The sequence below is a fragment of the Chenopodium album genome, chromosome 6, assembly GCF_948465745.1.
Source record: "Chenopodium album chromosome 6, dcCheAlbu1.1, whole genome shotgun sequence".
NCBI lineage: Eukaryota > Viridiplantae > Streptophyta > Magnoliopsida > Caryophyllales > Amaranthaceae > Chenopodium > Chenopodium album.
Window position 1 is genome coordinate 12,314,395 of NC_137839.1, and position 24,818 is coordinate 12,339,212.

General features: G+C 42.4%; 1 protein-coding gene across 1 annotated transcript; it reads left to right on the forward strand.

The window, feature by feature from the left end:
- Window positions 1-9,344: 9,344 nt before the first annotated feature.
- Window positions 9,345-23,936, forward strand: LOC145636689 (uncharacterized). Its single transcript, XM_081688252.1, has 5 exons — window positions 9,345-9,356; window positions 9,982-10,128; window positions 10,202-10,312; window positions 10,385-10,823; window positions 23,863-23,936. Exons 1-5 carry the CDS (start codon window positions 9,345-9,347, stop codon window positions 23,934-23,936), a joined length of 783 nt encoding a protein of 260 aa, XP_081544378.1.
- Window positions 23,937-24,818: the final 882 nt, after the last annotated feature.

The following is a 24,818-nucleotide window of genomic DNA, read 5'->3' on the forward strand; positions in this document are numbered from 1 at the left end:
CGGCTTGTCGCGCTCCATTCTCTCAACTTGGCTGGCCAGCTTTGCTTTAGCCTCCTTTTCGTCCTTCAGGCTCTGCTTGAGGCTGGCTACCTTCTTTTGCAACAGCTCCTGGTCCGTCAGCTTCCTGTTTAGCTCAGACACTTGCTTTTGCAAGGTCTTCACATCAGATTTAACCTTGTCGCGCTCCTTGACGACGAGCTTGCAAGCGTCGTCAGCCTTCTTCAGCCTGATCTCGGCGTTATCGGCGGCGCGCTGATAATGCTGGTACATGTGTACCACCTCGACAGCAGAGTTGACGGTCTAATTGACGTTAACAGAAATTGCCGTTAGTAAACATAATACAGGTATATAACGTAGAAATGATAGGTATCTACATGTAATAATAATGTCTTACCCGGAGCATATTGTTCATAAGCTGGCCACAGGGAGCAGCAATGCGATTGGCTGGCCTGTCGGCTGGAGTTGCCAAGTCCCTCAGCATTCTCCACCCCATGCTCCCGCTAGTGTTAGGGTCGTCACTGAGAATGGACTCCCCACGATTAACATTGATTTGGGGATGCCATGGGTCACCGGTAGCACTGAACGGTACAACCAACTTCTCAGGAACTTCTTCCGGGATCTTGACGTGTGGAATCTCGATGAAATCACTAACAAGAGCAGGGACGAAAGCGCCCTTGCTGAGACCGTCAGAGCGCGTCGAGATGACCGCCGGAGTCTCCTTGGGTGGAGGCTTGTCGATGTTGGCCAGCTGGTCGGTTCTGACCCCTCCACTGCCGGCGCCGGGAGCAGTCAGGTCCCTTAAGGTGACCGTTAGTTTTTTCAGCGGATGGGGTTCGGTCTCATCCTCCAAGTTAACGACCCCTTCCGGCCAGCTCCCTTGTGCATCCTTTTCGAGGGATGCCGCCTCATTGTCATGCTTTTTTTGTTTTTTTTTTGTTGTTGTTGTTCTCGGCCGGAGGACTCAGCCGTCCTCTTTGACGCATTTCCTCCACCCCTTTTCACAGCTAGGGTGCGAGGTCTGGTAGCGCGGTCGGTAGGAGCCATGTCCTGTACTCTTGTTCTTTTTCTTTTACAGGCTCTGGTGGCGAAGGCGGGGAGAGTGTCGTATGACTTTCTCGGCCGATCGGGGCACTGTTGTTTCACTCGCCCGTCAGGATGCAAGCCTACCCGGCTGAAGTCGAGTTTGTCAATACCTGGCGAGAGACACACCCGATAAGAAACATCAAAAATAGACATTATAAAGGTAAACCTAAAATATATATTAAAAAAAATGAAAAAATTAATATGTATATATATATATATATAGTGTGTTTAAGTAAAGTATACGCATGCAGGTATGAGAAAAACAGGCAAGGTACTTATCGAAATTATTTTCAGAGGCAAAGTGCATGCACAGTAAAGATAAATTTAAATACATGTATATAATTTAATAACATTTCCATACCAAATGCATCGGTATGGCAGAGACCGACATGAGATAGAGGGGCGTTGCCCAGTATATAATTACAATGGGGCAGCCACACCCCCGGAACAGCTTTATTCTTCTTACCAGCATTAACATATGTACAATTAAACCACTTAAAACCTTTTTTCTCCATTTTTCCTAATGCTCTCGACCGTATGGTCTCGAACATACTGTGAGGATGGTGAAATCTCCTACGGACGATAAAGTCCTCGGGAACACTCATAAAATAAAATTCTTTCTTCCAGTTCTTGCAACTGGTCAACTTTGGCTACACAGTGCATTTCCCGGGAGCAGTAAACAGAGACCACCACCCAGGTGATTAGCTGTCTCTCTTTATCCAATGTAACCTCCTAAAAAGGTTCAAGGTAAGGGAAAAGTCCATGAAAATCATTACCCAGACAAGAGAGACTATGTTGCGAATGGTTGGAGGCGTTAACTGTGCAATAGATACATTCCAAGCCCGAAATATTTTTTCGATATAGTGGTGAAGTGGAAACCGTAAACCAAATTCAAAATGTTTGGCATATACGACAATGTGTCCGGGAGGACAGTCCAAGGCCATTTGACTTGCGCCTGGTAATCTGAGTTCATATCTGCCAGGTAGACGGTAGAAGCGTTTACCATGTTGACAGTAGTCTTTCTCGGTCGCTGTCTGCAACCATATTGGATCCACGACACAGTCATTTATCTCATAACTGCTAGGGATTTCTTGCGGTTCTAGATATTTTGCATCATCTTGGTCTGAATCATATTCCTCGTCGAGACGTTCTTCGTCTGCGATCTGAGCAGCAACATTAAAATCCGCAGCAATTTCCTCGTCGGTCTTGTCGTCTTCTTCCTCGTCATCTCCTCCCCCAAGATTTTCTGATCCCTCTGCATCTTCGTTACCGATGCTATCACCCCCACTTTCTTGACGGTCTAGGCTTTCCTCAACTGACCGGATATCTTCTTCTCGGATATCCGAAGCTTCATGCCCAGGGTCACCAACTTCTTCATCAACAGAGGGTCTACTGCTTTCACCAACCTCACGTTGGAAACTGGTATGTTTGGTTCTCGACATCCTGTCAATATTAGTGTCGTATTGATTAAACAAATCCAAGTTTGATCTCAAATGATATTGAACGCTAATAGGCTCAACGTCGGCAATCTCTGTGTCCTCTGGGATATCGGGGTTGGTAGGACGCAAAGCCTTCTCGGCGTCAGCCAGAAACTTATGACGGTAATAAGCTTCTCTTTCTTCTATAGAAGTTAAGGGGGTACAGAGTTCAGCCTCATTGGCTTTACCCGTATTCGCATGCATTCCAGACCCAGACATTTACAAATAATGAAATAAACGCAAATCTACTTAACCACAAACCAGCGAAAAATCGAAAGGAAAGTTAGGGTTTGTTACCTCTTTTGAACTCAACTCCTAAAAGCGTAACTCCGGAATTAAATGTCCTCCGCTTACTAACACTCGTCACAACACAGATGAGTAAACCTTCGAAAATTCGACTCTTGAATCGCAGAAATATAAGCGTACTACGAGCGAAGTGCAGTAGAAAATTTTTCGAAATTTTTTCGCAAAAGAAATGAAGGGTCAAAAGTACGAAATTCGCTATTTATACTGTCCAAATGAAGCGGTTGATGTGACATTTACTGCATGCAATCCAACGGCTATAATAAAACACCTTTTCAAAAACACCCTACTTCGATGATTGACACGTGCCCCATTACTTTATTACATTTTCCCGCCAAATCCTGGGAGATGAATTTTCAAATGTGTGAAATCATTTTCACTCCTATTTTCGGTTTTAGTATCTTATTGAGCCAAGCCATGTCGGCATTTTTCTCGGTCATTGAGTAAATTACTATCGTCAATTTGCTCACGGATTTTTTCATGATTTATTGAGTAAATTACTATCGTTAATTTGCTCACTTTGGGGGCAAATCGTAGATTTTTTCATGATTTATTGAGCAAAGTACTATCGTCAATTTGCTCACTTGGGGGGAAAATCGTAGATTTTTTCATGATTTATTGAGTAAATTACTATCGTCAATTTGCTCACTTGGGGGGCAAATCGTAGATTTTTTCATGATTTATTAAGCAAAGTACTATCGTCAATTTGCTCACTTGGGGGGCAAATCGTAGATTTTTTCATGATTTATTGAGTAAATTATTGTCGTCAATTTGCTCACTTGGGGGGCAAATTGTAGATTTTCTTTTCGTTTTCTAAGCATTCTTGTATGATACATTGTACATACCACCATCGTGTTCCATCACAAGTGAGCACGTCAGTTTTACTAACGTCCTCACTTGGGGGGCTAGTTGTACGGGATATACCGGTAGTATCATAATATGCCGGTAAAAGAGTGTCGTGCAGTTTAAAGCCCTCGTTAATCATTGAATAATTCATGTCCTTACCAGTATTAGTCTCTACCACGTGGAGAGCTGCTTCTCGGAACGTGGCATGTCCCACTGACACGTGGAGAGTTGCTTAGTGCCGCGTAGGCACCTGCTATTTACAAGGTCGGTGTGCCACCTATCTGTATAGGTGGCACCTGCTTGGTTGTGTTCCTATAAATACCCAAGCAAATCCTCATTTCAAAGGTAGAATCTCTTTCTCTCTCTCTGAAACACTTTCTCTCTCTTATTTCACTTTCTTCACTTTCTTCTCACAAAGGTACTGACTTTAGCATCGGAGTGGTTATTCCCGGATAACCCCCGGGCTAGCTAATCTGTATTGGCTGTGTAGGTGAACAATTGGACGGTAAACCATAACCAGCCCTCAGACATTAACGGAAACAGAATCCAGCAGGAACACCATTAATGTCATCAACGTCGATGTTAAGACCCCAGTTCAAATAACGATTGACGTAAAACTAAATTTGATACTTTTTCATTAACTTTCCACTTTTGCCCTTCATTTAATAAGTGAAATGACAATGACGCCCCTATATTAACGCTCCTCGTTGATATAGGATATCAATTTGAATTTCCTTCCTTCAAACATAATGTTTGACAGGGTATGGTAACTGTAGGCGTCGTTCGAAGTGCGCCTACGTTAAAAAGCATGTTGTGAATATGCTTGGCACTCATAGGAAGTGGGAATTGACATAATACGATTAGGGACAAGGAAAGTAGGGAGCCGCCAACAAGTTTTTGTGGAACTTGTAAACCGTTCACGGATCATAAAAAAGGCAACCACGATAAAGGGACAACGAAGGCAACGATTGACCCGTGAAGGTTACACCCCATTCATAATCCATGAGATTATTAACTCCATATGGTTCGGAACCACGAAAGGAGGATCGGGGATGATGGTACGAAGTGAGTCATGGAGTCACATTCGCCCGTATTGGCCTCTACTCGATTCTTATAGTGAAAAACATTCCTGTGATCTCAAAGGCATACAAACAATAATTCAATTCGCTCCAAACTATTATTTAACTAAATTGGTTCAAAATTAATGCACACATAATTCTAAAAATTTGGTGATCACTTGATTAAACAACAAGATTAAAAAGGAACCTAAACCGGTTGTCCAAATTATCTTATTAGGCGTGATTTTCAATTACATATTCCCTTTAACATGCAATATGGTGATCAAAATAATAATAGAATCAATATAAATATAAAAACCAATTTAATCATAATTCTAACAACATAAAAATCGTTAGAAAAATAACAATAATAAAAAGAGCATGATCCTTACTTTGAATCTGTTTGTTTGCGACTACAAAATAATAAACGAGTTAGTAACTTCAAGGAAATAATAAAACAATAACTAAATTAAATTAAATAAAATCAAGGTTAATTTTGGGGCCAAACCCTCAAACGATTCTACCTTTCACGCCTTGGTTTAAGGACAGAACCTCGAGTAAAATATGGACTCCTTTGAGTGCTTGAAGAAGGAATTTTGAAGTGAAAAGGGTAGGCTAGTGTTTAGGTTAAGAACATAGAAGAGAGAAAAAATAAGAACAATCGAATTCTCGTTGCCCCGTACATCAGAAATGAGGGGGTATTTATAGGGAAATGTGCTGAGGGAGCACACGGAACCCTAAAATGATAAAAACCCTAAAAAAGTATCCCGTAACACGGTCAAACTGTACCGTGACACGGTTAGACTGTACCGTCAGACGGTACAAGTTCCCGTGACACGGTCAGTTTTGGAGTGACACGGGAAATTTTCAGAAAACGGAACGGAAAACGCGTTAAGGGTTTACGCGGAAAGGACACGGAACTCTCCGTGTCACGGCAGACCTCCCGTGTAACGGGAAGTCCCACCGTCAGACGGGAAGAGTTCCCGTGACACGGTCAAGCTTGACCATGACACGGTCAGTTCCAGTCCACTTTTCCGTCTAAATTCATTTTTAACCCTAATTTCTTTCGGCTTTTTAAGTGCCGATTGATAATTTCAGGCTTTTTTCTGACTTTTATTATTCGGGCTAAAAAAAATAAAAATAAATAAAATATTTGGGCCAAAAATAATAATAAAATAATAAAATAAAAAGGTTTGGGCTTAAAATTAATTAACAAGTTTGGGCTAAAATTAAAACTATGCTTTTACCAAACACCAAGACTGATCCATGGACCTTTCAAAAATATGAATTTAATAAAATACGATTTTTTAAGCAATCTCGGGATTAAATACTAAACCCGACCAATAGCGGCGGTGAAAGGTTATTTATCATCGGGCTTGGTTTTGGGGAGACATTTTTAGATGTCTACAGAAGCCCCCACTTTGACTGAGTTTGTAGAAACGTCAGTTTCGAAAACGATAGTCAAAGTAGTCGATAGGGACGGAGAATGATTTAAGACGTTCTGCGATCCTAAATCACTCTGTATACGCCGATACCTGCAGAAAAATGTTAATTCCACAGATAAAAGAGTAAAGGGATATAATACATATCTGGCACCAGTGCATCGGTGACAAATGAGTTTGGTATTTTCCTATACTTGAAGGAATCTACCGAGTGACATTGATTGAAACGCTTTCCATGCTTGAGGAAAGCCGACTGAAGAGTTTGGTAACTTTCTAAGCCTGAAGAAAGCTACCGGATAATACTTTCCATGCCTGAGGAAAGTCGACGAACGAATTTGGTGTCATTCTATGCTTGAAGAATTCCACCGATAATGTCTTCCATACTTGAGGAAAGCCGACAAAGGAATTTTGTGGTTTTCTATACTTGAAGAAAAATCCACTGATGATACTTTCCATACCTGAGGAAAGCCGACTTGGCGGTTTTCTATACTTGAAGAAAAATCCACCGGATAATACTTTCCAAGCCTAAGGAAAGCCGACGATTGCTGAAAATTGATAAGTGTATGGTGGTTCGATTATCCCCAAACGTGGGCCGCAGATGATTCACAATTTTAAGCTGATTATCCGACCATATTAAATGCTTAAAATGCCGAAAAATAGGCTTTGACGCTTGCCAGGGGTAAAATGGTAATTTTAGCCCTCCCCCTTAAATATCAGTTGGGATTTTCTACGTAACTGTAGCAAAAAATAATCGCCCAATAAACTCGAAAAGTCAGCCAAACTGGTCAAAAAGCTAAGAATATTCCCTAACCAGGCTCAGATTTACTACGCCACGTCAGCAGGTTCCCGTGACACGGTCAGGGATTCCCGTCTGACGGGACTAGTATCCCGTGTCACGGGACACATATTTTTTTTTCTTTTTTTCGTTTTCGCTGTTTGAATCAGTCAACAACGGCTCTTTTTTGTCCTTTTCTGCCTTTAAATTCGCGTGCACCATTTTTTCATTTTACATTTCTTCTTGCTTTCACACTTGCTTTCACCATTCACCACTTTAGCTTCTCTCTTCCCAAAAGCTGTCGCGCCACGCCTGACGTTAACCGCCGGCCGTTCGAAACTCGCCGTGACACGGTAACGGCGACCGTGACACGGTTAGTCTCTCTCTTTTTTTTCTTCTCCTTTTTTGCTTTGCTGCGGTTGTTTGGCTACTGTACTGTGCTGCTGCTGTTTCGTTGCTGGTTCTGTCTCTGTTCCTGTACTGCCGCCCTGTTCACCGGAGCTCCGTCAGCCTTGAAGGTTTGCCGTGACACGGTTTTTCTTGACCGTGACACGGTTAGTCTCGCCCGTGTCGCGGCAGTTGCTTTGGTGGCCGGAACACATTTTCAAGCTTTGGAGTTCGAATTTCACCAATTTTGTTGTAATTTCTCTATCTTCTCCTCATTTTCGACCCTTTATAAACATCCATGTAAGCTCCCTTTGATTTTTGCTTTGAATTTGCTTCACATTAACAATTTCATGACAAACCCTAAAAAAATCAATTTGGGGGTTTTTGATTTTGAAGCTTTATGTTGAAATTCTTGCCATGATTTTATTTGTATATGTGTACATGTGTGTTTGTGAGAAATTTGAGACAAAAATTGCATGATTTGGTGGAGAATTGAGCAAATCACCATTTTTGGGTGCTGCTTTGTGAAATAATGTTCATGCTTTGAAATGGTTAAAAAAAAAGATGGTGGTGAACCTTGTGAAATGATGCGTTGATTCATATTTTTCATATGTACTATATTGTCATGGAGAACATAGTATCATGCGGCTAGGAGCACTGTAGTACTAGTTTGTCATGGAGAAACTAAATACTATAATTTTTACCAATTTTTAGCCTTGAGGTAAAAATTTAGCATATAATTCAATAAACAACTAAATAACTCAGGAAATGATGCCAAGTATTTAGATTATTATTTTGCAATTTAAAATGTTTGGGAAATGATGCTAAACATTTAGATTTTAATAAAATTTAGCATATAATTCAATAATCAACTAAATAACTCAGGAAATGATGCTAAGTATTTAGATTTTATTATAAATATGCAACTTGGATTAAATGTTTAGGAAATGATGCTAAACATTTAGATTTTGACAATAGCATGCCTAGACGACGAGATTGCGACCTTCTACCCGCGGCTGGCGTCGAGCTTTTCGGGAGGACACTCCCACTGTCCCTGAGGGCGTGGACGACGACGTCTTGGAGTCCGAGCCTCGGACTTCTACGAGTAGGGGTAGGTGGGTTCCACCTCCGTGGACTCCAGACCAGTTGGTTTTCTGCCGTGAAAACCACGTTTCTCACCGCGCACTCTCCAGCATAGTCGATGGCACACTTCGCCAGCATGGTTCCGGGGCCGGTGATTTGATCCCTCGACTTCACCAGGTCATTACGGGGGATCCTGCCATGAGCGCCCTATGGGAGTCGTCTGGCTTGGTCGATTTCTACGCGGCGGTTGTAGGGTTTCGCAGCCCCTGGGGTTGCGGCGCGACGGTTGTTCGTGCATTGTTGGAGTATTTTTGGGATACTACCAACACGTTTCACTTTGCTTGGGGGGAGATGACTGTGACCCCCTTAGACTTCAGCATGATCAGCGGGCTGCGCTTTACCGACCGGGCAGTAGGCCAGATGTCTGATCTATCCTAGACATCGGCTGAGGTAGCTGATTTGTTAGGTCCGATCGTTCAGCACATCAGGACTCGTCCGGTGTCACGAGGTGGTCCTAGGAGTGGACGATCAGAGTCGGCTTCAATTCTTGCTCATGGCTTCGATATGGAGGATACGACGGCCGAGCAGCGGGTGCGGATCTTCATCTTGATCCTGATTTCTATGACCCTTTCACCCGACAGGAGTTCTCGTGTGCTCCTCTGCTACCTCCCGTCTTTGACCAGGATCTCTGAGATAGGGTCCTACAGCTGGGCCAGTCTTGGGTACGCGGATCTTTTGCTGTCCTTGCGTCATGGCTGTCGTCAGCTGAATGACGAGTCCCCGGTCACCGTTTACGGCCTGTGGAGAGTCGTAGAGGTGATGATCTTTTCCCTTTTTGTTTCGTTTTGACTTGTTCGACTCGTGTACTAAGTATCGCTTTATTGCAGATATGGTTCTACGAGTACTTCCCAGGCTTGGCTCCTCGCCGACGTCGGGGAGCGGTCCACGACTTTCCTGTCGGGGCCAGCTGGCGCGACCGAGGAGAGTCGCGGGTGGAGTCTGTTCCGGCGCTTCGTGGGCTACTACGCCGCAACACCTCTTCTGTTGGTGTAAGGATTAGTCATGTCCTTTCCTTCTGATGTTATTTCTGTCGTTCACGCCTAACTTTTTCTGTTTTCCAGGTCCCCATCGATGTCCAGTACCGTCCTTGGGCCGGGATGACTGACTTACCCGAGGCCCTACGTCTTTCAGCGTACCATACCATCTTGGTTGGTACTGGGCGCTTCGTCTGGTATTTAGGGGAGCGAGTCGTCCGTCAGCATAGCGGCAATCGCTTTGTGGTGCCTTCTTCCTCGCTAGAGTCGATGCTGGACTCCCGCTTGATCAGAGGGCTGATCAACAGGGGAGAGCGCTACACTATTCCATGGCAGGAGCTCGTTCATATGGAGAGCGACTACGCGCGGAATTTGCTTCCCTTTCTGGCTCCTCCACCCCGTCTTCCCGAGGTATGATTTCTTTCGAGAATCTTCTTTGCTAGTCTCTGTTTTAAATAGTCGAATAACTTGATTATTTGATCATATTTTCAGACGACCATTCACCCTGTGGGGAGGATTCAGATTCCTCCTCAGTCTGTCCGCTACCCTGGGACGATCGGTATCACGGAGGACCATATTGCCGACGCGCCGGAGGGTTATAGACAGGCGCAGGAGTTAGTTCCCGAGGTTTTTGAGCCGGTGAGTTTTCTTCGACGCATTACCCACTCTTTTAATGCTGCTTATTACTGATTTTTCTTTGTTTTATCCTCAGCCTAACCGCCCGGAGGTGATGGGAATCATGAAGCTGGTGGACGCGCTGAAGTATTACATCATCAAGCTTCGGCGTGGTGCAAGTTGTCGGAGCTCTAGCGACGTCCTTGAGGTATCACTTATTATTTTTCTACCATTTGTTTTATCTTACATCCTTGACACCTTTTGATTTTGTGTTTTTCAGGAGCGACGGAGGTCCCGCTCGCGCTCGAGGCCCAGAGGCTCGGACGAGGAGGAGCTTGGTCGTGGTAGACGATCTCCCGAGGTTCACCGGCGTTCTCAGCGAGAGTCTCAGACTACTCAGCCGTTCCAGGAGGCTCAGTGGCAGCAGGGTCAGTCTTCTCAGCGTCCGTCATTTTCACAGCCTCTAGTTCCTGAGTTTAGGTCTCCCTTGGATCCTGGTTCTTTCTCGGCCCCGTTATCCGGGCTTCCTCCACCACTGTCGGGTTTGTTCTCGGTTCCGTTGTATGGGACGATGCCTTCGCCGACGATTCCGGTATCTTTGGGCCAGTCTACTCCATTCTCTGGCTGGACGGGTCCTGCTTTGAGCTTGGCTACTAATGGGCCTACGGGGACTAGTAGGGACGCTACTCCCCGTACTCGGATGGTCCAGGGACTCTTTGGTTCGTCGTTCCCATATACCCAGGGCGAACCACATGCACAGGGTGGAGACGCGACTGATTCTGATTCTAGAGATTTCTGACCGAGGGTTTTGTATTATGACTCTTCGTACATACTTGACATATTTATGTATTACGACTCCTAGTACATTATTTATAGTTTATACATCTATTATTACGTGTGTTAGTGTGTGTTTGAGACCCTTTGTGTGTGATGACGCGACGAAGAATATAAGTGGAGTAATGGAGGGTACCGACCTTCCCCAAAAGAAAAGAAATAAAAAAATACTTAAAATAAAATTTCCCCAAAAGAAAAGTAATAAAATGATAAAAAAAATCTTCGTTAAAAAAAAAAAAAAAAAAAAAAAAAAAAAAAAAAACAAAACAAAACAAAACAAATATAAAAATAAAAAGGTGAGAATTTTATTAGAAATAAAACTCTCGGAAATAAAATTTTAAAATAAAGATAAAAAAAAAGGTGAGAATTTTATTAGAAATAAAACTCTCAGAAAAGACAAAAGAAAATAAACGTTAAAGATAAGAAAATATAAAAAATCCGGATAGATACGGAAAAAATGAAAAAAAAGCAGGCGCGTAAAGTGTCGTGACACGGCACTGTTCACCGTGTCACGGCAAAACCTGCCGTGTCACGGCAAAGGTTCCCGTGACACGGTGGAATTTCCCGTGTCACGGGAAGCTTATTATTCAGCGGTTTGTTTCACGCGTGCGAAAAGATAAATTCTGGGCAGTTCCGAGCGCTTTAGCTATAAAATAAGACCAGATTATTCATGATATGCATAATTACGAAACACAAAATAATTTAGAATTTCATATTTCAATAATCATGTCTTAGAATTTTGATAATACATTGCGCGACTGGTCTTATTCTTTGACCAATGCTTTAAAAAGAGAGTTAGAATTATTTCACGTCAGGGGTTTGCTAGCCCTGTGACATGTAGCTATTGAACATGATTTTCTTAGGGCAGCATTAGATTATTGGAGTCCAGAAACGCACCGTTTCAAATTTGATTATGATGAAATTTGTCCTCTGCCGGAGGAATTTGGTGCGATATTTGGATTTCCCGCTAGGAATCTTATAGTCATGCCTACCTTACGTGAATATTATTACCAAGACTTTGAACGCCATCTGAATCTAACAGATCCAGATTTAAATAGGATTGTTTGTGGTAATGAAGTAGACTTAGAAAAACTTGCTAACTTATATTTTAATCGCCCTATCTCTGAGTCTTATCATGTGTATCGTAGAAGGGCATATATTTTTTGCATGTTTAGCAAGCTACTATTTGCAAACGATAGGGTAGCACATGCTTGTCTAGCGTCTGTGCTAGAGCATGTAGAATCTGGAAGATCTCCTATGCCAACGTGCCTTGGAGAAACATTTCGTGGCCTTGACGAGGCAAAATCTGACCGGAAAGCCATCAGGAAGGGCTCTCTGGTACTATTACAGGTAAAAATACGCTCAAAATAGCCCCCGTGACACAAAATAGTCACCGTGTCACGGTTAAAGGCTGCCGTGACACGGTCAAAACTACCGTGTCACGGGACTCTACAGTTTTTTTTTTTTTTTTTTTTTTTTTTTTTTTTTTTTTTTTTTTTGTAACGATTAATATATTTTTTTTTCTTTTTTTTTTTTTGCAGATTTGGTTGATGGAGCGTTTGGAATTATTTGAAGCCCCCGACGATATTGAAAAATATGGCCCTAACGACTTAGTCCGTAGGAAGAAGAATTATTCTGCGAACATGTCGTATGACGATTGGAAAAATTTCTTTGCAAAGAGAGAATTTTCCATTCGTTGGGTGGTGCCTTGGTGGAGGCTTACTAGGATGGTTGGCACGAATGAAACTCCATATTGTCGTGTTCCTAGTATCTCCAAACTGACTTTTTACTGCCCCTCTCGACTAATGCGACAGTATGGACTTGAACAAGTAATTCCACGCTATAACGATAGTCCTTGTGAAGTATCGTTGCATGAAAGTAACGTTCACAAGTACGAGGCTTATTGGATTGGAAGACCTTTGTGGACCGTTTCTGCAAGGGACCAAGCTCCTCCTCCAATATCTAGTGCATACAAGGCGTGGTTGAATCCTAGAAGTAGGAGGGAACGGTTCGGATCGCGCAAGTCTGATGTAAAGAGTCGTCTTGGAGAGAAGAAAACTCCTCTTAAAGATCGCCTAGGTCCGAGAACACAAGGAATTGAGTTTAAGACTCCTAAGATGCCAAGAAAGAAGACCAATGTGAAAGGAAAGGGTAAAGAAAAGATGGTGTATAGGGAGAAACAACCGAAAAAGTTCAAGAAAGGTGAAAGGGGCGAAAGTTCGACTAGGGGTGTAACGGTTCGGGCTACAAAAGACACACTAATGGTGAAGGCCGACCTAATTGAACAAGACAAGGATGTTCCTAAAGAGAAGAGAGATTAGATCAATAGTGCTTTGCATTTTATTATTTATAATTTTTATTTAAAATAAGGCATATGATGCCAATATTGTAGTCGCATAATAGCGCATTTATTTCTTAAAATAAAAATTACAATGACTTTTATATATTACCCGAGTCAAGGAGTCGGACGCAATGGAAGAACGAAAACAGAAACTCGAACAGGAAATTCGCAACGAATGCGCCAATAAATAAAACGGGAAACTAAAAATCTGCCGTGTCACGGTCAGAGGTTCCCGTGACACGGTTAAAATTCCCGCGTCAAGGCATTTTTTTTTTTTTCGACAGACAAGGTGACGTGGCATGGAACGGTTAAAATTGCCGTTCAGAGTTTTCCGTGACACGGGATTTCCTCCCGTCAGGCGGGAATATCTCCCGTGTCGCGGCATATTTACTCTTTTTTTTTTTTTTTTTTTTTTTTTGCCGTGACGCAATGTTGAACCGGGCACATATTAAATCAATAGAGGGAGCATTTTTTTATTTTAAAGTGGTCGGGCCCCCTTGAGGGGTTGCCTACGTATCCTAAAAAGGAATCAGGCCAGACGTAGCTCTATTGGGTCATGAACCCATGCGACTAGGCGTAGAATTTTTTGAGTTGATCCAAGTTGGTTAAATTATGGAAGCCGTTACCGTCCATGTCTACCAATTGTGCCGCTCCGCCAGACAGGATGGCTTTAACAATGTACGGGCCTGACCAGTTCGGTCTGAATTTTCCTCTTGGATCTAACACATTTTTGCGGAGGGCCTTAAGCACTAGGTTACCCTCTTTGATGTTCCTGGTCTTGACTTTTTTATTAAAATGTAGTGCCATACGCTGTTGGTAGGTTTGGACATGATGCAAAGCTGCCAAGCGTTTTTCATCAAGCAAGACCAGTTCGTCGTATCTTGCTCTAATCCAGTCGACTTCATCTAGTTGGCTTTCCAATGCGATTCGGAGAGAAGGTATCTCGAGCTCGATTGGTTGTACAGCTTCGACGCCATAGACCAAGGAGAAGGGGGTAGCCCCTGTTGATGTACGGACAGAGGTTCGATAACCCCAAAGGGCGAAATGTAGCTTACTTGGCCAATCTTTATAATTTTCTGTCATCTTTTCGATGATGGTCTTCACGTTTTTGTTGGCCGATTCGACTGCTCCGTTCGTTTGTGGTCTGTAAGGTGATGATCGATGATGTTTGATGTGATATTTCTGCAACAATTCCGCGCATTCGGCTTGGAAATGTGTTCCATTGTCACTGATCATCTCATGTGGTACCCCATAGCGGCATATAATATTTTTCTCAATGAATTGAGCTACATGTTTTGCCGTCAGCTTGGCATAGGAGGCTGCCTCAACCCATTTGGTGAAGTAATCGATTGCTACGAGAATGAATTCATGCCCCCCTTGTCCTGGTGGCGTGATTTTTCCAATGATGTCGATGCCCCAAGTGGAGAAAGGCCATGGAGAAGTATACGTGTAGAGAAGTGAAAGTGGAACATGTTGTAAATTTGCATAGATTTGGCACTTCATACATTTCTTGACATACTCGTGACAATCTCGCTCCATAGTAGTCCAATAGTAACCTTGTCGTTGAATCTTTTGGACTAACATCTTTGCATTCATGTGAGTTCCACATATACCGGCATGAAGGTTTTCCATGGTTTTATGTGCTTCTTTTTTAGCTACACATAAGAGATTCCTTCCTGTTGCGGTTCTCTTGTGGAGTTCTCCCCTGATGAGCACATACTGTGAGGCCAGGAGCCTCAAAGCACGGCGTGCCCTTTTATCAGTATTAGGAGGATACTCTGCTCTTGTCACATAATTAAGGATGTCTGTATACCATGGTTCTTCATCTTCTTCTTTTTCATCGTCAAGTGCATGAACATAAGCTGGTTCATATCTTCTCTCTATGGTCAGTGGCATTCTGATCGTGTCAGCTGGAATTCGCACCATTGATGCTAACTTAGCTAGTGCGTCGGTGAACTGGTTTTCTTCTCTTGGCAAATACGTATATTCCACTTCATCTAGTTGCTCCGTGAGAGTTTCCAGATGAGCTTGATACGTAGCGAGACTTTCACTCCTCACTTTCCATCTCTTAGAGATTTGGTTAATGATTAGTGAGGAGTCACCATAGATTCTGAGTTTCTTGATTCCCAAGGCGACAGCTGTTTCTAATCCCAAAATGCATGCTTCATATTCTGCGGCATTATTGGTGACATCAAAGTTGAGCTTCATGGAAATTGGGATGTGTTCTTCATTGGGTGATACGAGCAAGACTCCCACGCCACATCCCTTTTGGTTTGAAGCTCCATCGAAATAGAGCGTCCAACTATCGTCTTCGGTCATGAGTAAATCTTCATCAGGGAAATCGTACTCATCTTCTTCTTTTTCAGCTTCTTTTAATGGAAAGTCTGCTAAGAAGTCAGAAACTGCAGAACCTTTAATGGCCTTTTGTGGCACGAATCTCAAGTCAAATTGAGCTATATTGACTATCCACCTTGATAATCTGTCGTTGAGTGTTGCTTTCTCGAACAGGTATTTGAGAGGATCCATCTTAGACACAACATGCACTGTATGAGTAAGCATGTAATGTCTCAGTTTCTGCGCGGCCCATACAAGTGCGAGACACAATTTCTCGAGTGGCGTATATCGCGTCTCATATCCTTGGAGTTTCTTGCTCAGGTAATAGATTGCATTCTCCTTGCTTTCGATCTCTTGTGCTAGCATTGCCCCATCGTTTCTCTTGTGACCATAAGGTAGAGTCGAAGAGGAAAGTCAGGTATTGCCGGCGCTAGCACAGGTGGGTTTGCCAAATACTCTTTGATTTTGTCGAAAGCCTTTTGGCAGTCATTATCCCATGTAACTGGGACATTCTTCTTAAGCTTCTTGAATATAGGTTCACATATCGCTGTGAGCTTTGATATGAACCTACTTATGTACTACAACCTCCCAATGAAGCCTCGAATCTCCTTCTCATTTTTGGGTGGTGGCATGGCCATGATCGCTTTTACTTTTGAAGGATCTATTTCAATCCCTCGAGAACTGATCACATATCAAAGTAATTTGTCGGACGTGACTCCGAATGCACATTTTGCTGGATTTAATCTCATGTTGTACTTACGGAGTCTTTCAAAAAACTTGCGAAGTGCGACAATATGGCCTGGGCGATCTTTAGACTTGACAATCATATCATCGACATAAACCTCCACCTCTTTATGCATCATGTCATGTAAGAGTGTTGTAGCTGCTCTTTGGTAGGTGGCACCCGCGTTTTTCAACCCGAATGGCATTACCGTATAGCAATATGTACCCCACTGTGTGATGAATGTGGTTTTCTCCATGTCTTCTTCGGCCATCAATACCTGATTATATCCGGCGTAACCGTCCATGAATGACAGGAGTGCATGATTTGCTGTATTATCGACCAGAATGTCAATATGAGGTAGAAGGAACCTATCTTTTGGGCTTGCTTTATTGAGATCCCTGTAATCAACACACATTCTGACTCTTCCGTCCTTCTTTGGAACTGGGACCACATTTGTTATCCATTCCGGATACTTGGATACTCTTATGAAACCTGCGGCCAATTGCTTCCTGATTTCTTCTTTGATTTTGAGAGCCACATTTGGTTTCATTCGGCGCAGCTTTTGTTTGACAGGCTTCATACCTGGAATGAGTGGTATCGTATGCTGAGCTATATCCCTGTCAATTCCTGGCATATCTTGGTATGACCAAGCAAATACATCAACAAATTCACTAAGCAAGTTAATTAGCTCTTTGCGTTCATCTTGACTTAGTGTTAATCCAATTTTTACTTCTTTATCAGTCGTATCATTGGAAATGTTAACTGTTTCTGTATTTTCAATAACTGCTGTTTTATTTTCATGTTCTTCCATTGCTTTTATTATTTCTTTGTCATTTTTATCATTAGCAAAGCAATATTGATCAGGGCTAGGGGAATGGCACACATCGTAAGCAAAGGTACTCATCTTATTGAAGTCACTGGCTAATACATCAAGAGAGGCAAGGTCAGCTGCGACCTCACCAGAATTATTAGGACTAGAAGGATAAGGCTCAACAAGAGACTTAGGGTTGAACTCTATAGCAGAAAGAGGGTCAGCCTCAGACTCTAAGGACTCTTCTACAGACTTAGACTCAGACTCGGACTCGGACCTAGACGATTCAGGCTCATCAAACATAGGACCCTCGCCAGCGGTTATTTCCAACTTCTCTCCATTTGGCGTAGTGATCCTCAATGTCTTGCGCCATCCCCTTGAAATGTTGTCAGCTTGGACGATTAACTCGGAGGGATCAAACTCCTTGTTTGCTATGACCGCTTGAATGAGCTCAGAGTTATCATTGCAGACCGGCTTGGATTCATTTTTTTCCATTCCAAAAAGGAGGTTAATTCCCAGATCATCGGAGTTTAGGCTGGCTGACTTCTCGACTGTGGAGAGTTCTTCATCGATGAAGTCACAATCGAGAAATACCTCGAATCCTAGTTCACGGATCCCATCATGGACAAATGGTTCGGGGAATTCATAGCATGGGAAGTCTTCCCCTTCTTTGATATACTGGCCGTTGAGAGTCAACGGATATGGATCCATGGCCATTTCTGTCTTTGTGATTCGAGCATTGTTGCGAGCTTTCATTTTCAACGCAGCCTGTTTCAGATCTTCCTTTGTCGGCTCGAATCCTAAGCCGAAAGTGTCCTTCTTGATTGCACCAGGATGGCCCCAAGATTTAGCCATTTCCTTCTTAAGTCCAAGGGTCATTCCAGGAAAGTGACCTTACTTCTTCAGAATGGCGTTGATACGGGTGTTTGAATAAGGATCGAAGTCGAGATTGCACTTTTCCTCTTCTTCGATCTCAAGAACATCATCTAATGAAAACCCCCAAAGATCTTCATCTTCCTCGTCGTGTTCAACATGGACGATGGGAGTATCAATAACTTGAATGCGCATAGGAGAAGCATCGATGGTAATCGGAACCCCTCCAACTATAGCTTTCATTTTCTGATGAAGCGACGATGGAATCGCCTTTAGCTCATGAAGCCAAGGGCGTCCTAACAGCAGATTGAAAGAGGCCTTAATGTCCACCACCTGAAATTTGGTGCGACGCTCAACGGCCCTAGTGGTTATATTCAGTATGATAGTACTCATGGCTTGACGGCGAGTATTATCGTAAGCTCAAATCCCCTGGGTGGAGGGAGTCAACTCTTCATTCTTTATACCCAACTTCTTTGCAGTACGGAGTGGGCACACATTGATTGCAGAGCCATTATCAACCAGGCTCAAAGGAACATTCATCTGCCTACACACCATAGTGAGGTGTAAGGCCTTATTATGTTGGTCCCCTTCCGGGGGTAGATCCTTATCAGAAAAGGAAATCAGATTGCTGGTACTCGGCAGCTCAGTAGTGAGGAAGTTGACCAGTCCTTGGGGAGTCATGTCGTCATCGACTCCTTTCTTCACCAGAGCATTCATTACAGCCTTTCGATGCTCGTGGGAAGTGGCCAAAAGCTTCCATACATTCATCTCCACCTTGGTCTTTTGTAGTTGTTTGACCACATCGCTATTCACAGGGTCGATGGGATCAACTATCGGATTTGATTGTGGTGGAGGTGGAGGTGGGTTAGGTTGTTGCAACTGTCCACTTCTAGTGAGAACCTTGACCTCAAGGTCCCCCCAAACATCTTCACTGGTGCCGAGAGATGAACAGGCTATATCTTTGAGATAGATATCTTCATCATCACTATCCCAAATCCCATTCACTTCTTCAGTGCTTGAGATAAATACAACTTCTGGCAGAGGTTCATTGACAGGTTGAATGAGTATTGACGGATCAAAGGAGACTTCATCTCCCATGATAGCCAAAGCATCAGAAAGAGGACTTGTTTGAATGTTAGGCTTCTTGCCCCCTAGAGGGACAGGAAGTTGGTTAGCATCTATCAGGTCTTGGATTGCGTCTTTCAGCCTCCAACACTTCTCAGTGTTATGACCCTTGCCTTGATGATACTTGCAATAAGCATTGGGGTCATAGTTAGCGGTCCTATTCTCAGGTCGAGGTTCTGGGAATGGTCCAATTGGCATAATCAGTCCCTTACCATGAAGACGGTCATAAGCAGCATCATAAGTCATTCCCAAAGGCGTATAAATCCTCCTTTGCCTTTGGAATCTCTGAGTAGGAGCATTAAGGGCCAGCACATCATTAATGTTGATATTGTTAGTAGCATTATTGGGCTTAGAAGACGAAGAAGAAGGAGTGTCGTTCTTCTTGTTTTTCCAAGTGCTGTTGTTATTGTTGCTACCAACAGACTTCATCAGTTCATCTTCGATATTGATTCCAATATCGTATACAGCTTCAAAGGTACTTAAAGGCAGAAACTTCAAGTGTTGCTTGTATTTATGCGTCAGATTGGCAATGAACAAGCAAACCATTTCCTTCTCCTTGGGAGGGTCTACCAAGAGCGCAGCTGTTTCTCTCCACCTGCTTAGGTAAGTAGTGAAGCCTTCATTCTCTTTCTGTTTGAGAATGGAGAGTTCACGTTCAGAAGTCTTGGCCTGAATGTTGCACTTGTATCGGTTCATAAAGCTTTCAGCAACATCTTCCCAGGTCGCGACATGCTTGGATTCTAGAGAATAGAACCACTGTTGACAGGCATGCTCTAAGGAAAGAGGAAACACTGTAGGGAAGAGTGTCACATCTACTCCCTTAAGAGCCATAGTTGCAGAAAAAGCCTTCAAATGGAACAGCGGGTTATCAGTAGGCTTGAACTTGGGAATATCAACAGTGGAAAACTTTTCAGGGAGTTTCTCTCTTATGGACGAGGAAGTGACATGCTGTTCCACATAAGTGAACTCTTCTGAAATCTTACTCATCTGTTCCTTGATCTTGTCCATTGCAGCAGCAGTAACACTGTTTTGCTTGTCTTGTTCTACAGTGCTGACTCTAGTAGTGAGTGTCTGCATCATGTTAGACAACCTTTCGATTGTCCTGTTGAGGTTCTCGATGTCTTCCTTAGTGGCCATCGGTTGAAAGTAGACTGGAGACGGATCTTGTGGAGATGACTGAGGTGGTTTCCTTGTACGCCTCTTTGGTACGAGATGTTGTTGAGGTATGGACTCGAACCGTAACAATCTACCCTTGCTTCTTGCCCAAGCGCTGTGACACCGAAACAAATACACCTTTAATGACCACACTTAACCTTAACCTATCCGGATTAAAAAAAGAAAAAGAAAAAAAAATTTTGAAGTTCTACTTATTTTTTTATTTTTTTTTTATTAAAAAAGAAAAACATGGGAGGATACCATCCGACTTACTCCGAAAAAAAAAAGACACAAAAACGAGACTTCCTTAAAATACGGTCAAAAGTGGTGCACGACTAAAAAAAGGAAAGTGTGTGGACATAACATGTAAGTGATTAGGTGAGGTTATAGACGCGTGTTTTGACCGTATAACTAGACACGACTCAATACTGGACACAAAAATCGAGAAAAAAGACTGACGGGACACTTTCCTGGGCACCGTGTCACGGTGCAGACTGGCGTGACACGGTTAAGCCTACCGTCAGACGGTAGTCTTTACCGTGTCACGGCACTGTTCACCGTGACACGGCAGAAAATGTCGTGACACGGTGCGCAGTTCCAGGTCAGTTTTGTAATTTTTTTCAGATTTTAATCGATTTTAAGTCTGTACTAATTACTATGTGAGAATAAAAACCCTCGGTCATGGGTCAAACAAAAAATCAAACACATTAGGGTTAGCACCGAACAAACACATAGCATTTAGGCACGATGATGTAAAAAAGTTCGCAACCTAAAGTCAAGGTCTTTGTTCAACTATTGGTCAAGCTTTGGGTGTCAAAAGGGTACCATGGTTAAGAGTTTGGACGCGTTAGCAAGGCAGCCTCCCTTGAGGGTGTATGCCAACGGGCGGCTCCGCGAGTTCGTGATGAAATCGAACTCGACTCCATGGTTTGGGTGGATTTAATAACTCGGATGAACCCTTATTGCCATGAGCGTTTTTGGGTTGATAGAGCTTAAATCCCCCGGGGCTAAGACGCATGTAGAACACATACGTTTTTTCAGAAAAATCCAAGGAAGTTGACTGTGAGAAAAGAAAATAAGCCACCAGACGGATTTTAGGACTGCCGTGACACGGCAGACAGAAAATCTGACTGGTGCCCTGTTTGCTTTTGCGCGCAATCAAGTTATCCAATTTTTCCTATGGGACAGACCTGAATGCGACGTTAAAACGTCTATGCAGATGCAAAAATGCCAAATTAATCACAGGGATATTTTTTCAAGAATCTTTCAAGTCTCATCCACTCATCTTAATTAAATACCGATCACTCAAATCGATAAATAATTAAGAATCCTCCCTAGTGGAGTCGCCAAATTGTAGGCGTCGTTCGAAGTGCGCCTACGTTAAAAAGCATGTTGTGAATATGCTTGGCACTCATAGGAAGTGGGAATTGACATAATACGATTAGGGACAAGGAAAGTAGGGAGCCGCCAACAAGTTTTTGTGGAACTTGTAAACCGTTCACGGATCATAAAAAAGGCAACCACGATAAAGGGACAACGAAGGCAACGATTGACCCGTGAAGGTTACACCCCATTCATAATCCATGAGATTATTAACTCCATATGGTTCGGAACCACGAAAGGAGGATCGGGGATGATGGTACGAAGTGAGTCATGGAGTCACATTCGCCCGTATTGGCCTCTACTCGATTCTTATAGTGAAAAACATTCCTGTGATCTCAAAGGCATACAAACAATAATTCAATTCGCTCCAAACTATTATTTAACTAAATTGGTTCAAAATTAATGCACACATAATTCTAAAAATTTGGTGATCACTTGATTAAACAACAAGATTAAAAAGGAACCTAAACCGGTTGTCCAAATTATCTTATTAGGCGTGATTTTCAATTACATATTCCCTTTAACATGCAATATGGTGATCAAAATAATAATAGAATCAATATAAATATAAAAACCAATTTAATCATAATTCTAACAACATAAAAATCGTTAGAAAAATAACAATAATAAAAAGAGCATGATCCTTACTTTGAATCTGTTTGTTTGCGACTACAAAATAATAAACGAGTTAGTAACTTCAAGGAAATAATAAAACAATAACTAAATTAAATTAAATAAAATCAAGGTTAATTTTGGGGCCAAACCCTCAAACGATTCTACCTTTCACGCCTTGGTTTAAGGACAGAACCTCGAGTAAAATATGGACTCCTTTGAGTGCTTGAAGAAGGAATTTTGAAGTGAAAAGGGTAGACTAGTGTTTAGGTTAAGAACATAGAAGAGAAAAGAAATAAGAATAATCGAATTCTCGTTGTCCCGTACATCAGAAATGAGGGGGTATTTATAGGGAAATGTGCTGAGGGAGCACACGCAACCCTAAAATGATAAAAACCCTAAAAAAGTATCCCGTGACACGGTCAAATTGTACCGTGACACGGTTAGACTGTACCGTCAGACGGTACAAGTTCCCGTGACACGGTTAGTTTTGGAGTGACGCGGGAAATTTTCAGAAAACGGAACGGAAAACGCGTTAAGGGTTTACGCGGAAAGGACACGGAACTCTCCGTGTCACGGCAGACCTCCCGTGTCACGGGAAGTCCCACCGTCAGACGGGAAGAGTTCCCGTGACACGGTCAGTTCCAGTCCACTTTTCCGTCTAAATTCATTTTTAACCCTAATTTCTTTCGGCTTTTTAAGTGCCAATTGATAATTTCGGGTTTTTTCTGACTTTTATTATTCGGGCTAAAAAAAATAAAAATAAATAAAATATTTGGGCCAAAAATAATAATAAAATAATAAAATAAAAAGGTTTGGGCTTAAAATTAATTAACAAGTTTGGGCTAAAATTAAAACTATGCTTTTACCAAACACCAAGACTGATCCATGGACCTTTCAAAAATATGAATTTAATAAAATACGATTTTTTAAGCAATCTCGGGATTAAATACTAAACCCGACCAATAGCGGCGGTGAAAGGTTATTTATCATCGGGCTTGGTTTAGGGGAGACATTTTTAGATGTCTACAGTAACCAAGTGGCCGAACAGCCGAGGTCATTTGAGGTTTAGTTGATGAAACCACCAAAAAAAAAAAAAAAAAAAAAAAAGAGCAATAGTACTAGACTAACATTCTTCTTTGTCGTCTTCATCCACTCCATCTGGCTTAGCTTATTCTATCACTAATGTTTCGTATGACTTTTTTTATTTGGAGATTATGGTTTGTATTAGAGAGGACCACAGGGTAGATACAATCAAATGAGTTTCTTCTTTTATAGTTACATGGACCAAGACAACATATGTGCAATGTATTAGTGGCGAGATTAAAAATTAATTTTGGTAATTCTAAAACGTTACACACTAGGAAAAAGCATCCTTACCACTTTACCAGGACTTTTATGTTCAAAGTGTCATTATGGTGCATAATTAATTTGTCCTATCTCTTTAATTGAAAAAACAAACGAAAACGAAAAGGCATCGATCATCGCCAATTCACCAGTTAATTACATACAGTATACACATCTCAGTAATTTGAATTGTATTGGGCCTTTTTTCTCATTTAACAGGTATTTGTCGATTCATGAAATGGGGCATATATCCATCACAAAAACATGAACTCGTGTTTCACGTACACAAATGATCGGTTCAAGGGTTCAACTAACTATTACTATCACTCTCGGGTAGACCTGGCAAACAGGTCATTTGGGTCAGGTACGGGTCGGTTAATTCAGGTCGGGTCAGCAAATGTTCGGGTCGGGTCGGGCCAATTCGGGTTTAGGGTCAAATTCGAGTCTACACATCGGGTCGAGTCTGTTCGGGTTAGGTCAATTTTTAGGATCAATTTTTGGGTCAATTTCGGGTCAATTCGGGTCGGTTCTATTCAGGTCAAGTTTGTGTCGGGTCACCAAAATAAATTCACTTAAAAAATAGTCGGAAAAATAAAGTAAAATTGTTAAAAAAATATATAAAAAATCGTGAGTACCTATCACTTAGGAAAGAAAGAAGCCCTAAACTAAGTAATTCGCCATTTCACCCTATTCACTTAAGGATTTGGGCCAATTTGGGTCGGGTCGATTCGGGTTAAAATCGGGTCGGGTCACTTCGGGTTTCGGGTCGGGTCAAGTTCGGGTCAGGTCATTCGGGTCGGGTCATGTTCGGGTCAACTCTATTTCGGGTCAAATCGGGTTAGATTGGGTTCGGGTCATTTTCGGGTCAACTTTCGGGTTACGGGTCGGGACAATCGGGTCGGGTCAGGATTGCTATGTCTACTCTCGGGTCACTAATTTTAGAGGTGATCAAAATTAGGCCAAAATTGAACCTTAACTATATCTTGTATCCAAACTTATAAGATAGTGTCGAGCTTACTAGGCCAAAGTATATATTTTAAGGACATTTTACTGATTGGTCTGAAGTTTTGAACTAAAAGTACGTTTACAGGGTTTTGGGGGAAGGGAAGAGGTCATTTTGGGGCCTAACGATCAAGATAAATGGTTTCGGTAGCGGGGTGGTATGGTGATGTAGA

Bases quoted from the DNA above. Each gene is read 5' to 3' on its own strand.
- LOC145636689 (XM_081688252.1), top strand. The intron at 10,129-10,201 runs GTGAGTTTTCTT...TTTTATCCTCAG, and splicing joins TTCCCGAGGTTTTTGAGCCG to CCTAACCGCCCGGAGGTGAT. The intron at 10,313-10,384 runs GTATCACTTATT...TGTGTTTTTCAG, and splicing joins GCTCTAGCGACGTCCTTGAG to GAGCGACGGAGGTCCCGCTC.